General features: G+C 32.7%; 1 protein-coding gene across 4 annotated transcripts; it reads left to right on the forward strand.

The window, feature by feature from the left end:
* The first annotated feature begins 7,301 nt into the window (after positions 1-7,301).
* On the forward strand, positions 7,302-16,788 carry LOC114284144 (uncharacterized). 4 transcript variants are annotated; one of them, XM_028227036.2, is made up of 6 exons: positions 7,302-7,962; positions 9,513-9,635; positions 12,687-12,922; positions 13,031-13,250; positions 14,873-15,091; positions 16,101-16,788. In XM_028227036.2, the coding sequence occupies exons 1-6, from the start codon at positions 7,632-7,634 to the stop codon at positions 16,502-16,504; spliced, it is 1,533 nt and encodes a 510-aa protein (XP_028082837.2). In that variant the 5' UTR covers positions 7,302-7,631; the 3' UTR covers positions 16,505-16,788. The 4 variants fall into 4 exon arrangements, with proteins under 4 accessions (XP_028082837.2, XP_028082836.2, XP_082755110.1 ...); XM_028227035.2 differs by having other exon boundaries at positions 7,350-7,962; positions 9,513-9,644; XM_082898984.1 differs by having other exon boundaries at positions 7,392-7,962; positions 12,687-12,913.
* The last annotated feature ends 2,373 nt before the right edge of the window (positions 16,789-19,161 follow it).

Consider the following 19,161-nt stretch of genomic DNA (forward strand, 5'->3'; position numbering starts at 1 on the left):
GTCTATCATAGATCCCGTTTTAATAATTTAAACCGTTTAATAACGCTGTTTGGGAAGCAAAGATCGAGGCTAATATAGTCTCATTTGCAAAATAAGCCAAAAAGCTCCAATATTCAACCTTTTTCATTAAAAAATATATATATATATATAGGTGCAGCTGCCGGCAGTGTAGGCATAGCCTACTCTGTCAGCTAGACAGCTTGTTACATCAATGGGTAAATTACGATTTTACCCTTTACATCAATTTTAAAAAAAATATTTTTAGGGACAAATTTGTCATTTTAACTTCAAACATCATTTCAACACATTTTTCAATACAACAACTCAAATAAAATCCATCTCATCTTCCCAAACACAAAAACTAAAATAGCCTACTAAAATAGCCAAATAACCTACTAGCCATTTCCCAAACGAGGCCAATGTGTAAAGTTCGTCAAATACTTTATGCTTACAAAAAATACATTGATCGAATATTGGTAGCCCTTTGATTAAAATACATTTTTGTTAATGGTAAATATGATTTTAAAAATAAATTATTAATAAAAATATGTTATGATCAAAGGGCTACCGATATCCGATCAACGTGATTTTTTGCAGGCATAAAGTACTCGACGAACTTTACATATTGAATGGTTCGAATTATCGAAACAGGACTTATGATGAACCCTACAAATCCAACAATACACTCTAGTCCACTATATAAACTAGAGAGAAACCTCTCCCTTTAATAAAAATATTGGTAAAACATTTACATCCCTACAATTTTCCTATGAGTAATGCTACAGATTCCAAATGTTTTGTACCAATATTTTTACCAAATATTTCACATGAGTGTAGGATCCACATGTGACTCAATTTTTTTAAATTTTTAGACACACCTAACATATATATACTTAAAAAGTATAATTTTTGTGATTTTTTTAAAATTAATTAAAAATATAAAAAAATATGAAAATTCAATATATATTTTCATATTTTTATATATTTATTAATTTTTAAAATATTTTATTTTTTAAATACATTTAACTATAGTGAATCTAAAAAATAAAAAAAAAATACTTAAAATTTTAAAAATATTTACCGAAAATAAAAAATATAATTTAAAAAAATTAAATTCAAAAAATTGAAACCATAATGTCTGACTAGACTAGACTTGATCATCCCTAATGGATTTTTCTATGATATGTGAAGGTGATTTTCATGTATTATACATAAATAAATCTGGACCATTAGATCTAAAAGTAAAATAAAAATTAAAAAATCTAGGTAGTTTCGTAAAAAAACAAGGTAATCTTCATTGGTTTTGAAACCAAAAAGTGGTTTTCAACTTATCACAATAACCAAGTACACTTACTTTTTGATATGATTATACTTACTATTTTTAATAACTATACTTACCATTCAATTATTAATAAAATACATTTAACCTGCTATTCAGGTAACAGGTAAACTTAAAAAATTAAGTTATAATAAATTTTCAAAACCTCTAAAATAAACATAAAATTTATAAAATAGAATTTAAGAAAAAAAATACAAAATAAATGTGAATTTTATACATTTTATTATAATTTATTACATTTTTATGAAATATGATTCTTGTTTATTTATTTATCTACTTAATGGCAATAAATGAAACCTAGTTTCCTTTTCATTTACCACACTTGAAAATAATAAATGTAATTAATGAAGAAATATAATTAATAAAATATAGGAAAATTTAAAATTTATTTGAGGATTCCATGAATAGAATTTTATGTTTATTTTTAAAAAATTTAAATATTTGAAGATTTGAAGATAAGATTGCTATTGATTTGAAACTCCTTAGGTTAGAATCTATGTCTCGATAGTCTCTTAGGGATGGCAATTTGAACCCGGCTTGACGGGGACCCAACCTCCCGACCCCGATTAGAATGGTTTTTCTCTGAAAAATACCCGTAGGAACGGGAATGGTATTCAAAATTAAATCCTCAATTAATTTTGGACCGGAAACGGTGATAAGTTTCCCTTCCCCGGCCTCGGCCTCGGCCCCGGCCCCGCCCGCCCTGCAATTTCCCCTAAACTTCCCTGTATGTATATATATGTGTCTATATTATATTATATCTATCTATTTTATATTATTATATGTGTTTAGGCTTGCTATTTAGGTTATATTATATTATATTATATTATATATCTATCCGAGCTCTCTTTCTCTCTCTCTCACTCTCGTTCTTGTAACAATTCAGATTTTTAATTATTCTGTAAAATTTATATTTATATTATTTAATCACAGTTCGAAAAATATATAATTTATTATATATTATTATGCGTAATTTTGTAAAATAATATAATTATTAAAAAGTTATGGATCAAAATGTAAATAATAATAATATAGATAATAATATTAATAATAATAATGAGTGTGATTGTAAAATAAATAATTAATTTTACTGTTGGTATATGATAAAGTGTAATTTAATTAAAAATTCAATTATTTATATAATTATATTAAAAATTTGGATCAAAATGTAATTATCTTAAATATTTATATAAGATAAATATTCTCATTTCATAATAAGCAAATCCGGTGAAGATAAGAAGCAGATGCGCGAGATGATTCGGCTAGACATGTGTTGGCCAGAGATTGAGTTTTTCTTCTTATAAATAGGGAGAGTTGATCAACTTGTGAAGGAAGGAAAGAAAGAAGAAAAGAAAAGAAAGAAAGAAAAGAGAGGAAGAAGAAAAAAAATAGTGGAAGTTGAGAGGGTCTTTGATGGTGGAAAGAAAGAGTAAGGTATTAAAGTTAAGGTGAGTTATATTATACCTTGAGTCACTAAAATGTATTTTACTTATGTTTTAACTTATCAAAATCTATTTTATAGAAGTTATGTTTTATTAGTATATTAATAAAAGTTATGTTTTCTAAAGGTTTCAGTTAGGTGGATTATTTTCTAAATCCTATTTGCTTAAAAGGAAATCCATAGATATGTTTGTTTTACTTTTAAAGAATATTTGGTTATGACCTTATATATAATTATGTTTTGTAAGTACCACCACAGGAGTCTCATGCCTTGGGGGACTTAAATAACCATTGGCTTCTGTTTAGTTACTTTGTGGCCCTTTGATTCATTGACCTCTGTTCTGTGCGGAGCTAAGTGCTACACTATTGTGGGAGCCGCCTCTAGAATCCGTACGAGCCACCTCTTGAATCCGTACCTCTGTCCTGTGTGGAACTAAGTGCTACACTATTGTGAGAGCCACCTTTAGAATCCGTACGAGCCACCTCTTGAATCCGTATATCTGTTCTGACTGTCACACCTGTGACCTCTATTCTGTTCTGTTCTGTACCATGGTTATGGTTATTCACTTACATAATTTATGTATTTCAGTTTCTGCTACTTAAATGATCTGTTTATCAAATTACCGTGATAATGGTTATTTATTTACATAATCTCAGTTTTGCTACTTAAAGGATTATTTGTTCCGACTAAGTCATCTTAAATGTTTTGGCTACATAACTATCCATGGTTATTTCATGTCCCTTATACTCTTGATATAATATTTCTCACTCTGCCATGTGCTTATAGTTGTTTACCAATTTTCAGGAAACATGTAATTCAGAAATAGCTTTTGGAAAGTCTTGGACATGGGGCTACGGAATAGACACACACAACACTTTTATGATATTTTTACATGTAAATATCGACCTTTTTTGTCAATATAATTTTGTAGTAAAAATAGAAGCTCCAATGATTATTTTGGTACCCTCATTTAAATTTTTCTTCCGCTCGTGTTTATTAATTTGTTTAAGAATTGGTCGTAGGTAACTTTAATTACTAGCCATCACGATGCTTAACCCTTGGGTACGGGGAGCGGGTCGTGACAGTTCTCCTCTATGTACTTACTCTCTGAAATTGTCTCCCCTCTCTCTCATCTCTTCACTCGCTCATCCTACCGCTCTGAAACTATCTCCTCTCTCTCATCTCGTCGCTGATCGCACCATCCATCTCCACCGTGATGTCTTCGACTTCGTCTTTTCTCTCAGCTGCCGGAGCTGCTCAACCACACACCACCACCACCGGCCGTGAGATCAGATCTGATTTGATCTGATCCATGTGTGCAAGACCCAGATCCATCACCACCACCACCACCACCGCCGCCCTACCTCATCTCTCTCTGATCTGATCCGTGTTTTTTTGTTTTTAAGTTGATGATGATAATGATGAAACATTTAAAAAAAAAAATTTGTTCATTATACACATACTGATTTAATTTTTGTTTATCAAACATAATTTTTTTTAATCTGTTTTTATTATACATATATTTGTTGTTCTACATATTTGATCTATTTCACTATACACCAATTTAATTTGTTTGCATTATACACATCTGTTTTCAAACTTCATATTTAATCTGATTTATGCATATATGATGATGATGATGATGATGAACATATATGATATTGTTGCTGTTGATGAATATATAAGATCTGTTGTTGTTGAATATGGATGTGTTTGTTATTATTATTTTTTTTTGGCCAGGAATTTTCGGGATCGGGGACGGGGGCGGTGATACGCTTCCCGTCGGGGATCAGGGCCGGGGCCGAGGAAATTTCTACCATCAGGGAGGGGGAGTATGATCCCTGGCCCCGCCCCGTTGCCATTCCTAGTCTCTATCTTTTTTTTTTTACTTTAACTTTCCATAATATTTTGAATTTATAAATTTTAATGTTTTGTTGGAACAACATTTCACTTAGATGGTGTTTGGGAAGTGAGTTTTTATGTAGATTTTAGTAGATGTAGGTTTTTATGAGATAAAAAATTTTTGGTGTTTGGGAAGATAGTTGGGTTTTTATGTGGTTGGATGTGATGTTTGTGAGAGAAAAAGTGAAATGATTATGGGGTTGGATGTGATATTTTGTTTGGATGTGTTTTTTTTGGTTTTGTAAAACTTTTGTCTTTTAGTGGAAAAAATGAGAAAAAAATTTGGGAACTTGCTTCCCAAACACCACCTAGTTAAAAGAAAAATTATGAGATTTAAGTAGTAAGAAAAAAAAAAAAATCAACTTTGATGAAATAGTAAGTGTAGTCTTAAGTTTAGTTTAAATGATTGATTAATCAAGTCTACTAAAATAGTAAGTAGAGTCCCATTAAGTAGTAAGTATTGTTTAAGTGATGAGTCAAGTTTGATAAAGTAGCAAGTAGAGTCTAAGTGAGTAATAAGTGTTGTTTAAGTGATAAGTCAAGTTTAATAAAGTAGTAAGTAGAGTCTCATTGAGTAATAAATGTTATTTAAATGAGTGATAAGTCAAGTCTGATAAAGTAATAAGTAGAGTCTCATTGAGTAGTAAGTGTGGTTCAAATGAGTGGTAGTAAGTCTGATAAAGTAGTACGTACGGTTTAAATGAGTGGTTTCCAACTTACTACAACAACTAAACACACTTACTACTTGATATGGTTGCACTTACTATTCCACATAATTACACTTACCATTCAAACATCAAGAAAATGCAACTAACCTCTAAAATAAATATAAAATTTATAAAATAGAATGCAAAAAAAAAAGAAGTACAAAATAAATATGAAATTTATAAATTTTATTATAATTTTTTACATTTTATGGAATATGATTTTTTTATTTACCTACTTAATGGCAATGAATGGCAATAAACGAAATGTAGTATCTTTTTCATCTATCACAATAAATGCAATTAATGAGAAATATGATTAACAAAATATAGGAAAATTTCAAATTCATTTGAGGATTCCATAAACAAAATTTGATGCTCATTTCTAAAACTTTTAAAGGTTTTAAGATAAAATTATTGTTGATTTGAAACTCTTTTTTTTTTTATTCAAAAAAAAAAAAATTCAATAAAAAGAAGAAAAGTACAAAGAGCATCACAGAACACAGTCACAATCCCAATTAGGCTGGCATCCCTATTGTTAGCAGCCGGTGCAAGATTTTGAGTTGGACATTCGACATCAAAATATGTGTTGGGTTTAAATAGACATATTCTAAACATCAAGATGTGGCCATGAGTTGTTCACCATGAAAATAGACAAAGAGACAGAGGGAAGAGGAGAGAGCAGAAGAGAGGGAAGGAAAGAGAAAGGCACTATGGCCCCGTTTGTTTTGGGTTATAGCAAGGGGATTAGAATTACTAGTACCTTGGGATTAGTACATGGGGTGTTTGTTTTGAGAGATAGCCTTGGGACTATTAATACCTTGGGACTAACTAATACCTTGGTATTACTAATACCTTGTTTGTTTTGAGAGATATGGAGGGTATTACTAATACCTTGGTATTACTAATACCCTTGGGGAGGGGATTCATAGTGAGGAGGTAGAGATGATATTAGAAAAATAGTGAGGGGATTAAAAATTTTTTTATTTTTTTTTATTTTTTATATATTGGAAATTTTTTTAAAAATATAATTTTTAATTTTTTATATATTTTATTTGTTTTATTATTTTATATAAAAATAATTTAACAATTCCTCACTACTAATCCCTTCACTATCAAATCCCCTCACTACTAATCCCCTCACTATCAATCCCCTCACTAACAATCCCCTCATTATTAATCCCCTCACTATCAATCCCCTCCATTCTATCTCTGAAAACAAACGACCCTCACTATCAATCCCCTCACTAACAATCCCCTCATTATCCCCTCACTATCAATCCCCTCCATTCTATCTCTGAAAACAAACGACCCTCACTAACAATCCCCTCACTATTAATCCCCTCACTATCAATCCCCTCCATTCCATCTCTGGAAACAAACGGGGCCTATGAGTTTTGTTGTTTATCGGTAAACAAATCTTTTAAGTGGACAGCCGAGATCAAAAAGAAAGATCCAATGGCTCATATTAAGGGGTGATTTGAGATGATTTAAATAAGTGTATTTTTTTACTTTTTATGAAATATGAGTTGGGTTTAAAATGATGTGATAGAAAAGTAATGTGACTTATATAGGATGATATGACTTAAATAAGATCAAAACTCTTTGACTTTTTAATTTTTTTAGAAATGCCAAACAAAACATAACCTAATTTATGTATGGTGCATGAACAAAAACAACAATGATTTAGACCACTAAAAAATATACTACTAATAGCACTAATGTATTGAGAATGATAAAAAAAAGAAAAAAAAAAGAAAATAAGACATAGAAAGTGAACGGAGTCCACTGTCATATCATTAGCACTCCATTTAATATTTCTTTTTTAGTATTCATAAGCATTTTTCTAAAAAAAATACTTTAAAATATTAAAAATGAAGCATTAATGAATTGGCTCCCTCGTGATCTAATGAGTGCCTCTGTTATTTTTTTTTTAATTTATTTTTTAATATTTCCATCTCATGAGAGCTATTAATGCTCTATTATGAGAGCACTCAATCACTTTCCGTACATGAATACCATTTGCGTACTGTAGTTGGACCCATCTCTGACACCTCTCTTTCCCTCTATCTAAATTCATTTGCGTAATAACATTATACAGTCCTCTCCGATCGTACCTTTCCTAACATATCCTATCCGACCTCACTTCCCTTCCTTCTCTCCCCTCAAAAAACCCTAACCCCCATTGCTTTCTCTCTCTCTCTATCTACACATTCACACGCATACCACTCCATTGAAAGCAGCCATGTACAAATCGAAGCTTCAATTCTTGTGTCAACAGAAGTCATGGGATTTACCAGACTACTCCGTCACCAAAGATGGACCCGATCACATCCCTCGTTTCAAGGCCACAGTCATCGTCAATGGCGTCCCTTTTGAGACCGATGATCAGAGCCGAACTGCCAAAGATGCTCAGAACAAAGTCGCTAAACTCGCTCTCGATCAGTTATCTGCTCCGCCTCCGCCACCGCCTCCGTCCCGGTTTTTGAACCCTAATCTGAGCCTTAATCTGAGTCTCAATTCTCCGCAACCCTCTCTCATTGCAGAGGCTCAACTTCCAGCTTCGTCTTCTTCTGGTATAGAAAGCCATCCCATAATGTCTGTTTTTTTTATGCTTATATATATATATATATATATATATTTAATCTTCTTTATGCTTATATTTAATGTTCTTGTAAGTTATTTTGTAAGTTATTGCTTTGATGTGGAGTAGATTTTAATCAAATTTGGTCAAAAGCTCGATATGATATAAATGCGAATGTTGGGGATTAAGGGAAGGATTTGGTTCATCATTGATTTGGTGAAAAATTGACTCTTGCCTGATTTAATGCAGAAATGGTTGCACGTTTTTAGATATTTTTTCGTTGAATTTGAATTTGATGAAGGATTGGAGATGCTCGTATATAAATATTTCATTTTTTTTGTTTTTGCCCTTTTAAAATTCTGTGTTGCTAGTGAAACTGTATCTCTAGAAATAAATACAGAAAAATAAAAATAAAAGTACAGCCAAATAGGCAAACTCTTTTTCTCGAAAGGAAAAATAAAAAAGAAAGACAAGTGACTGAAAAGAAGATGCACTGTTTTTGTTTCAATGTCTAAAATATTTTCGAGGAGTATATTATATATATTTATGAAACTGGTCATGTATCTTGAATTAGATTTGGGAAATGATTCCCATTCTTTTGAATTCATGAGGAAAAGCTCAACATAAGGCTTTGTTTTGTTCTTGGATTTGTCAGAGGAAAGGGAAAAGGAAAACCAAGTGGACAAACTAAATTCTTTTGCTTGTCTGGTTGAGCTAAGAAAATTAATAGAAAACCAAACCAAATCAAGCTAAGCCTTGAGTCCTAACCAAAAAAATCATTTTTTTTGTTTGGTTAACTAAATAAAATGAAATAGTTCAGGTAATTTTGTTTCCTTCCTTAAAAATCTCTAAACAATAGCATCACTGTTTGTTAGTTCTGTGTTATAGCCAATGGTTATTCATGGGTTTTGTGTGTGCAATTTTGATCAGATTTTGAGCTTAGTTTATATTTTATTAATTATTTTTTTCCAGACATTGATTGGCATTAGGATTCAAAGCTTGTTAATCATGTAAGACAAAAGTGGATTCCCTTGGTGTTGCTTATTAGGATGGTAAATTACTTTAGTATTTGTTATTTCGGTGGTCAAAGGCTGTTAAAAGGCTTGAGTAAATCTTATAGACCCTTGAGTCTCTCTTGGATTATGGTATTATTGATGCTCTTTCATTATATTTGCTTATGTATATAACCAATTCACTATGTTCCATATCAAATAATGTGTGGTTTATTAGGTTACTTCACAATTATATTCCATTGATTCTCTCTTGGATTGTGGTATTATTGATGCAAATTTAATTGGAATCATATGGTTCTTTCATTATAGTTGCTTATGTGTACAATTTACTCTATGTTCAATATCAAATAATGTATGGTTTGTTGGGTTATTTGACAATGTTATTCACTATTCTCTGGTTTGTGAATACTGTTCTTCTGGAGAACGCAGACTTCGAGTATGGCATATAATAGTTGCATCATACAAATCCAAGTCACAATGATTAATAAAATTTAATTTGTTTTGAGTCTAGTTTCTCATAATTTTGCAGGTTTTTCATCTCCAACCTCATATTCAGATATTAATCCGTCCATTGGAGGGACAACACAACCAACCATGATAAAGGCTATACAAACTCCGCTGGTGAATGAAGCTTCCTTGAGAGTCAAAGATGGTAAGACAGGTTAGAAAATTTTGATTTTTTGACAACCATTTTCTTCTGATCAAGTAATTTGCATCACAATTTTTACATGGCAAATTGGCAATGCGTCATTGTTCTTAAGTTTGGAGGCCACTTTATATAAGCCTTTGTTGTCTTAGCGTTTCCATTTATAGATTACCCAACAACTGAGAAAAAATATTTGTGGGTGAGTTATTTTCATTTGTGTTACATAAATTCTTTAGAATAAATCATATACCCGTGTTGGACACGTGACAATTGGACAAGGGTGAATGGGATATGTATTGGACACTTTCCATCGAGCACACCATATACGTTTGGGATGTGGGTTGGATTTTTTGCTTTTTTGACTTTTGTGAGAGAAAAAAATGTAATGATTATGGTTTGAATGTGATAACTTTTAACCTTAGGCTAAAAAAACCTATTTTGTCTTTTTGTGATTAAAATAGCCCCAACCTAACCCAAACCCACATGCTAAACGAACACTTATATTTAACCGTATTGTTATATGTATATTATGTTGTATAATTACTATCATTATATGCATTTGTTGTATAATTACTATGAAATGAGTGAATACCTTTTTGATACTATATGTTACACCTTGCATGTAATACCATTTTATCTCTTATAATAGATTAAAAATATAAAAATTAATCTAAAAATATTACACCTTTTTGATGAGTCTGCATACCTTTAAATTTGAGGTTTGATGGGTCCGACCTCTAGATACACATCTGCACCCGACAAAATTTACCTGAGTCTATGTAACATAGGTTGACATAGCTTGTAGGCCACTGCTGGCCACCCCAAATGATAAAATTCTGAATATAGAAATATATGAAGTTGGACTATCTATAAAACTTTTGCATGTTGTGTCAAGAACCGAACAGTACAACATGCATCACAAAGTTCTATTAAGTGTGTGTGTATATATATATATTTATACTATCAAATTTTCAATATATAAACCAACGGCCTGTAATCTCTTATCAAGGCATCACATCTAATTGTCTCTTCAAAATCCAAGTACTAACTACCCTAACTTACATTGTTTGAGATTAACTTCTGCTGTTAGGATTCTTGATGAGTTTAGCTTGGTAGGCCCAGTTGTGAGAAAGAGAGTCTTTAGCTTTGTTGTTATTTCTTCGTTTAGTTTGTATCGTCTTCATGTTTTCCATGTTATGACCACAGTTTAAGAAACTTGAAGTGTGACTATGGAAATGCTTCAAGTGGGACTATCTAAAAGATCGCGCATAATGTGTTAAGGGTAAAATGTTGCGACATACATAGTGAAGTTTTTCCGTTAAGTAATATACTCAAATTGTGGATTCTCTCTCTCTCTCTCTCTCTCTCTCTCCCCTTCCTTCCATCTCATTTTTTACTTATTCTTTTGTTGTCCTTTCATTTTTTACTTGCTCTTTTGTCATACGTTGTCACATTTTTTTTGATGCTCCGTTGATGTAAAAAAAAATAAAAAAATAAAAAAAAATGATCAACTAGGATGGTAGATTATACTGACAGTTTTTTCCCAATCCCTTTGAGCCTTTTGGTGCAATTTTCATATTTTTCTTCAATTTTTTAAAAAATGGGCCATTTTTTTTTTAACATAAAAATCGGGTGATATTTGGAGCTTGGTTGCTTGTGTCGACCTGTGGGTTCCAACTAGTGTTTGAGGGCCTTATGTTGTTTTTTTGATTTTTATGTTTTTTTGTTTTTGTGTGTGTGTGTGTGTGTGGAGATTTTGGTTTCAACTGTGTCACATTTGGTTGCTGTTGTTTTTGCTAGTTCTGATGTGTTTTGGTTAGGTTTTGTAATGGTGAGTGGTTATCTATCCTATAGAATTACAAAGTAATTTGGAGTAGTACTTGTTCAAATTTATGCATTTTTGGGTGCTAGGAAGTTATATTTTCCATTGTTTCAGTCTTTTTCAATGGTTTTCTTTGATATAATTACTGGTGGGTGCATCTGTTGGCACTCTTAATTTGTCTCTCCAAATTAGTTATGTTCTTGTGCTTTGGCAATAGAGAAATGCATTGGTGATATTTTGGTTGCTTGCTTCGATGCAACCTACCATTACCTGTGCTAGATTTGGTTTGCAGTGGCGGCTCATACATACTCTTAGAGAAGTGGGGTGAGATAGGTTAACTAGAGAGAAAAAAAAGGGAGGGGGGGGGGGGGAGAGAGAGAGAGAGAGAGAGAGAGAGAGAAGGGCAGAAAATTATAGAACATAAGGCTGTCATGCGTAATAAAGAAGAAAAATGATGTAATAAGGAAGATGAAGGATGTAGAACAAACAATGCTTTCATGTTTAGATTTTTTAGTTTTAATTGTATAGAAAAGAGTGCTACATGAAGGAATAATGCAAAATTAGTGTGTGCTCAGATTTCCAAAGGCCTCATTGTACTTGAAAAAAAAAAAAAAAAATACTTCCTCCATCCCAAAATTTTAGTCTCTTTTGGGGAATTCAACTTGTTTTTTGGTAGTACAATTATTACACTTTAAAAATATGAACTTTTCAAAACTACCCTTTGACTTTTTTTGGGGAACATCAATTGTCATAATTATATTTTTTGTGTATGAATTTAAAAGAAGAGCAAAATAAGAAATTCATGTTATTTTAGTCCTTGATTTTTGAAAAGGGGCTAATAGTTTGAGGTAATAAAAAATGGAATAAGGGACTAATAGTTTGGGATGGAGAGAGTATTAAAAAGATGATAATGGTAAAAGGCATGTATTAGGAAAAATTCACATAGGGCACCCATAACCCATACTTGATCAAAATTTTCTCGAAACAATCCTTAGCTAGATTAACTACCTCCCAAATTCGTCGTATGAGGGGTAGGATGGGCAAATTAGTGGTAACATTGTCCACACTGGCAACTTGGATAGGAAATGCAAACATTATTTAAGAATCCATAGGTGAGATCCTTATTATTGTAAGAAACTGAAGGGTGGTCAAATCTCATATATATAATACTGAACTGGACAGACATCATTGCTTTTCATGGCTACATGTAATGTTCAATAATTTTCTGCTTTCAGATGCACAACATTTGTACAAAAGTAGGCTGCAAAGTTATGCTCAAAGGAGAAATCTCACTCTGCCTGAGTATTCATCTGAACGTGAGGGCCCTCCTCATGCCAGTCGCTTCAGGTCTAAGGTTACATTTGATGGGAAAATCTATGAGAGTCCTGAATTTTCCCTCACTATTAAAGAAGCTGAACATGCAGCTGCGAAAGTTGCTTGGGAGTCATTGTCGCTCAATGAAGTTGATGAGGCTAGTTTTTTAAACAATCTGTTGTGAATTTTTAGTATTTCTTTATAACTACATCACTAATTATTTTTCTTCTGTTGTGTATATTTGGTTTGTTTAACAAAATGTTAGGATGATTCTACTGTGTACAAGAATCTCTTACAAGAATTGGCTCAGAAAAAAGGTTTCCTCGTTCCGAAGTACGAAAGAACTGTTTCTGGTCCACCTCACATGCCAACTTTTGTCTCAACTGTGGCAATAGGAGGAGAGTCTTTTCAAGGACAAGCAGCAAAGAGCAAGAAGCAGGCAGATATGAATGCTGCAAAAGTTGCTTACAATTGCCTTCAAGAGCGTAAGTAACTTGTTTTTCTTATTCGTTTGTTTCTAGTTTCAATCAAAAGGATGATGCTGGTCTAATTTATTTGGCTGAAGATGCTTCTGTTAGTCACATTAATACTTTTAATTTATTTGCTAATGCTTATGTTATGTTCTTTGGCAATTATGTGGTTTTTTTTGGGAGAAAGGAATAGAATGTTTGAGGGTAGTAAATTTTCAATTTTGAAGTTTAAGAGTACATTTTTTATTATATTGTATAGGTGGTTTTCTGGGTGGTTTACATTTCCTTGAACCAATTTTTTGAACCTTGTAGAGACCCTAAGTAGCACACATGGACACGTGACACGACACTGACATGCTGACACATCAATTTTCAAAAAATTTAAGACATGAAATGCTTGTGACATGTTAAAATTTTATATTTTTACACATCAATTTACAAATTTCAAACATTAAGATATTATTCACATAACAATTACATTCTTATAGAAAGTTGCAATGCACATGATGTATTCATTTTATTAATGTTTCAGAACATATTTGGAGTGCATAAAAGAATTTAGAACATTGTTATTATAAAGGTACTCATGTAATAGGATGTATTCAAAGGGTTCAGAATTCTGTACTAATTCATCTGTGGAATCACATAATGAGCCAGCAGTTGGAACAGGTGGAACAAATACCTTATCTCACTAGAGTATTCGGTTCACTCTCATGCACCAAACATGAAATTTCCCAATGGTGCCACTGTGTTGTCCTTAGTGATGCTGACAAATGGGTGGCTATGAAGATGAATTGAAGCCAGTAATAAGAAGCTTTGAACCTGCCATTTCCTTCTCTTTTGTTTATGCTGCCTAGTTAAAAAATCGTGAACTTCAGATGGTGATTTAGACATTTATAATCGAATGTCTGTCGCTTAAAGCTAGTAGTTTGGATCTTTTTTCTGTTTTTTGTGTGTGAAAGTTCTAGTTAAATTTTATTTATATTTTTTTATTTGATCAGTGACATTATGTAATTTGGACTTCTTCCCTGATATAATCTGTTGTTGATTTTGCTAAAAAATTATTTCATGCATCCACATAGAAAGCTTTCCATTCTGCACCATGTCTCTCAATATTTTCTATTTTATGGACACTTACCAACACCATTGCTAGCTTGTTTCCATATTTTCATATCTGAACATCTGTCTCATAGACAATGAGTGGTAGCTGTACTAAGCATGCGTAGTGTTTGAAATGCTGGTATAATATCCATTCACAAGGGTTTCTTTACTCAATCTAATGATACTGTTGTGCTGGCTGTTTTATTCAGTAATGAATCTAATCTCCTTTGCATTGTATGTTATGTTTTGAGAAATGAAAATTTGGTGAAATGTGTGCCCTTTTTTGATGGATTGCCCAAGTCATGTTCATGGTGTCATGCCAGTCTAGGACTTTTTACGAACATTTAGTTTGAGGAGTTGGACAAAAAGGTTTACAGATCTCCATATAATAAATAAAAAAGAAAATAGTGGTGTTATATTAGCTTTTGGAGTGATGCATTAGGATATGTTATAAATTTGCATTTTGGCAACATATTTGATTGAAGCATATGACAGTTTTAGTGTGCTGACAAGATACTATGCCATCTTTGTTTCAGGTAATAAAGCAAGTGTGGCCCACACAGTTCTTTCTAGTGTGACCCCCACAGTTCTTCCAAGTGTGACCCCCACTGTTCTTTCTTCTGGATGTCAAATAAAGAAAGCTTTGGAGGACTCATCTTCCATCCTGCAGTCGGTCATCGCTGGTGATTTGCAAAAGAGTGTCAGACCGGAAGTCAACTTCGTAAATCATGAAACGAAGGACGAGGAATATATAGGTGACTGATTTTCTATATTATAACTACTATTGTTTGCTTTCCATTTGATCTGAGTTGCTCTGGGACTGCACACCAATTGCTTTTGATTGTTCAGGCTTGTGTAGAAATCTTAGTCTAAGATCACTTTGATTGGACATTCACAACTACCTATTTAAATTCCTGAACGAAGGGAACAATTTAATAGATATGACTATTGGTGTCAATATTTTCCCAACATTTCATCATTCTCCAACTGGATGGCTCTTGACGAACATAGGACTCAGCCTCAAATTCAAAACTTGAATCTGGGTTGGATTTTATAATTCCTTATAAATGAACTTAATTGGAAGCTACTACCTTTAGTTATTCATATTGTGAAAGGAGCATAGGAAATCAAGTCAGTTGCTTTGGACTGTTGGCATTATAAGACCAGCGGTGCTTTATGGGACACAGCGTTTGCATAAAATGAGTGTAGCTAAGATGAATACTTAGATGGATATGTAGTAAGATTAGAAAAGATAGAATTAGAATTGAATATATTTGTGAAATGTTTGAGTAGCATCTATTGAAGATAAACTAAGAGAGAACATGCTACAATGGTTTGGTTATGTACAATGAAAATCTATAGATACAATGGTAAGTAAGCGTGATATAATCATCATAAGCGGAGATACTAGGGGGAGGGGAAGACCCAAGTTGACATGGGATGCGGTGGTGAAAAAATATATGAATTTTTTAAATTTAACTTAGCATATAGCCCTTTATAGAGTTGAATGGTGAAAATGATTCATATAGCCAACCCTACTTGATTGGGACACAAGGCTTAGTTTGGTGGTTTGGTTTGTTGGCACTATAATTTATGTTGCTTGGTTTCTGTTTGAATGTTTATTTTGTATTGAATTTTATTGTGCTTCTCGAACCAGCATCATTGTGATTGGTATATAGAGCTTTCATTGCAAGTTTATTAGAATTGGGTCCATATTCTGAGACTGCAAGTGTGAAATACATTTATCGTATCCTTGTCTATCAGATAAAAATGAAGGACAATGCTCATCCAAATTGACTACTGTAAATGCCAAAGTTAGCACTGGTTGTGTTCCTGCCCCATCTTCAGATGCAAATACCAATGCAAAGAGATGTAGATATTCTCCTTCACCTGACCGCATGTATGCCTCTTTGCGTGATCCATTTCCTTCGACCTCTTCCTCGCCTAGTGATGGTGTGTCTTCACCTTCACATTCAGAAGGCTGTACTAATTCATCTATGGACTCAAACAATGAGACAGCTGTTGAGGCAAGTGCAATGAATACCTTACCTCATGAGAATATTGTGGTTTACCCTAGCACGCAAAACATAAAATCACCTGATGGTGCCACTGTGTTGCCCTTCAGCGATGACAAATGGGCAGGTTATAAGATGAATGCAAGCCAGTAATATGAAGCTTTGAAACTGACATCTCCTCTTTGTTTATGTTGTCTTGTTAAGAACTAGTGAACTTTCGGATGGCGATTTAGACATTTACAACCAAATGCTTGTTGCTTAAAGCTAGTAGTTTGGATCTTATCTTAGTTTGTTGACTAACTTTTATGTGTTGAAAGAGTAGTTTGGATTTTTTCTTAGTTTGTGGACTAACTTCTATGTATTGAAAGTTAGTCAAAAACTATCACCGAATGTGCCCTTTTTTTTTTATCAGTTCAGGTGAGTGAAAATGTGAAAAATGTGCATGTTTTGTGGGTTTGGTGGTTTGATAGGTTTTACAATGGCAATTGAGGGCATGTTTGATTGGAAGGATTAGAGCATGAGATTAGGATTATTAATCCGTAGGCCTAATTATCCCATGTTTGTTTTGACAATTTGTTTTAGGATTATTAATCCAATGGATAATTAATCCAACAAATTTGTAGGATTATTAATAATGGGGTAAGGGTGGGATTGTGAATACCACACTAATTTGATAAGATTATTTATACCTCATTATTAGTCTTGTAGAATCAAACAAGGCCTTTAGGTTCTTGTGGTTGGAGCTTTTGTCTCCATTGGGCTTGGGAAGTTACACGTCTATACTACTGTATAAAGAGAGGACTAATGGTCTTTTACGGTGGCTAATATACAGCCCTCCGTGATCAATAATGCCCTCGACTTGCTTGGCAATGGTCAAAATTAAAAAAAAAAAAAAACTAAAAGATTATTTATTTATTTTCCCTTTTCCCTCTTTTAAATTAAATGATAACAAGAGATGGTAAGGAATTTATCTCAATTGAAAGATGGTGAGAAATTTCATTTTACTCTCAAGCCCCATTTGGCTAGAAGGAATTGTGGTGTCTCTATGGCTTGCCTAACCTCTTTTCTGGAGAAGGGGTAAGCTCTTATCCAAACTCGAATGCTTCAAACCCATCCAAACTCGATTAACAGGTTCTACTCAAAAGTAGGAGAGGAAAATCATGAGACAAGAGGAAATGGAGAAAAATAGAGATAGGTTCTACCAACTATCTTCTCCACCAACCTCCCTCCACTATTCATGCACCATTCCTCCTTTCGTTTCCTCCAACACCAACCCACTCTTATATCTCCACCCAACCACCTCTCTCTCTCTAAATAAAAACATATACACGTGTATTAATTCTGTCTTTCTTTGTCCAACTTTGCTTCACAGGGTGAGACCATGAATGACATATGCAATAATGCTTTGGGAGGAAGGGTACAACCTAGGTGGAGATGGATTTTCATAAATGCCTTTCAAAACTTGATAATCATAAAGGTCTTAGCTAAACCTTTTTTGTGGCTACAATATAAAGAAGCATTTAGATATTTGTTGATGATCCATGACTGAACAATTGATCTATATATTCTGAGAGGTTTATTGGCTTTTGAATTGATTCAGCAACCATGACACTCTTGATTTTCTTGAATTCTGTGACTCAATCTTGGTTGACAATAACAAAATAGAGATTTCATTAATGCTATGATCTTTCCTTCTGCGTTGGAAACCTCTTGCTTGGTCTACAACCTGTTTCCTGACATAAATATACACATATTTAGAGAGAGAGAGAGAGAGAGAGAGAGAGGAGGGGGGTGACTAGAAAGAGAAAAAAAAAAGAGGGTTGGTGGTGGAAAATGAGGGAGGTGGCCGGAAAAAAGATGACCAACTAGATTCATGTATTTCTTCTCAATATCCACCTGAACGTTTGTTCTCCCTTTGTTGCGAGTCATGGATTAATAGAAGATAGATATAGTTTATTTAATCTTATCTATGATTTTTAATTCATCAGTGACCTCATATATGTTGATGTTACTATTGCATTTAATATTTATTCGCCGATTCTAAAAGAATAGATTTAGAAGGTAATTGACATAAAACTTCAAACAAAAGTACAATGAGGTAATAACATGGGGTACTTACATGTAGGCCCTAATAAGTGGACTTATTATTTAATAGGTCTTATAAAAAAAATTTGTCATAAAAAAAGTCACTCTTTGTAAGTTTTAGCGACAATTTATAAAAATCATGACAAAAAAAACCACTAATTGTTAATTTTTAGCAATATATATAAAAAATTATCACAAAAAAGTATTTTTAGCGACAATTTTACCAAAACTTATTTTCAATAAGACTTAATGAAAATTAAGTCTAATTATTAAAACCTATAGGCAGTTTACCCTAATAAACATCTCACCAAATAATAAAGGCCAGTTTTTACCACTAGAGCTTTAATGATTTTTTTTTTCGTGTTTATTTTGTGATTGTATGAAATAACTTTATTTACAAAAAACAATTAGAGCTTTATCATGATTCATCATGCTTTATTTTTAAGAAAATGATTTGGAAGATGTTTCTTGTGGAACATCAATTCCCTAACAACTAGCACACACTACATTAAAAATAATAAATGCTAATTAAATTAATAAATAATTATCTTTTCTCTTTCATCAACCTACCTACTTAGCGAATACATAACACATAATTAGTGCTATGTAAAATGTAATGTCCGATTATACCCAAATATAATACGCAAAAGTGGTCACCCTATCACTAGTGTTTAGTGTTCTGTGAAAGGCTAAAAAGCCTATCAACAAATCCAAAATAAATCAAA

This window comes from Camellia sinensis, chromosome 12 (assembly GCF_055761805.1).
Source record: "Camellia sinensis isolate YWXY chromosome 12, ASM5576180v1, whole genome shotgun sequence".
NCBI classification, from domain to species: Eukaryota; Viridiplantae; Streptophyta; class Magnoliopsida; order Ericales; family Theaceae; genus Camellia; species Camellia sinensis.

Bases quoted from the DNA above. Each gene is read 5' to 3' on its own strand.
- LOC114284144 (XM_028227035.2), top strand. From the start codon at position 7,632: ATGTACAAATCGAAGCTTCAATTCTTGTGTCAACAGAAGTCATGGGAT. The intron at 12,923-13,030 runs GCTAGTTTTTTA...ACAAAATGTTAG, and splicing joins CGCTCAATGAAGTTGATGAG to GATGATTCTACTGTGTACAA. The intron at 13,251-14,872 runs GTAAGTAACTTG...TCTTTGTTTCAG, and splicing joins TTACAATTGCCTTCAAGAGC to GTAATAAAGCAAGTGTGGCC.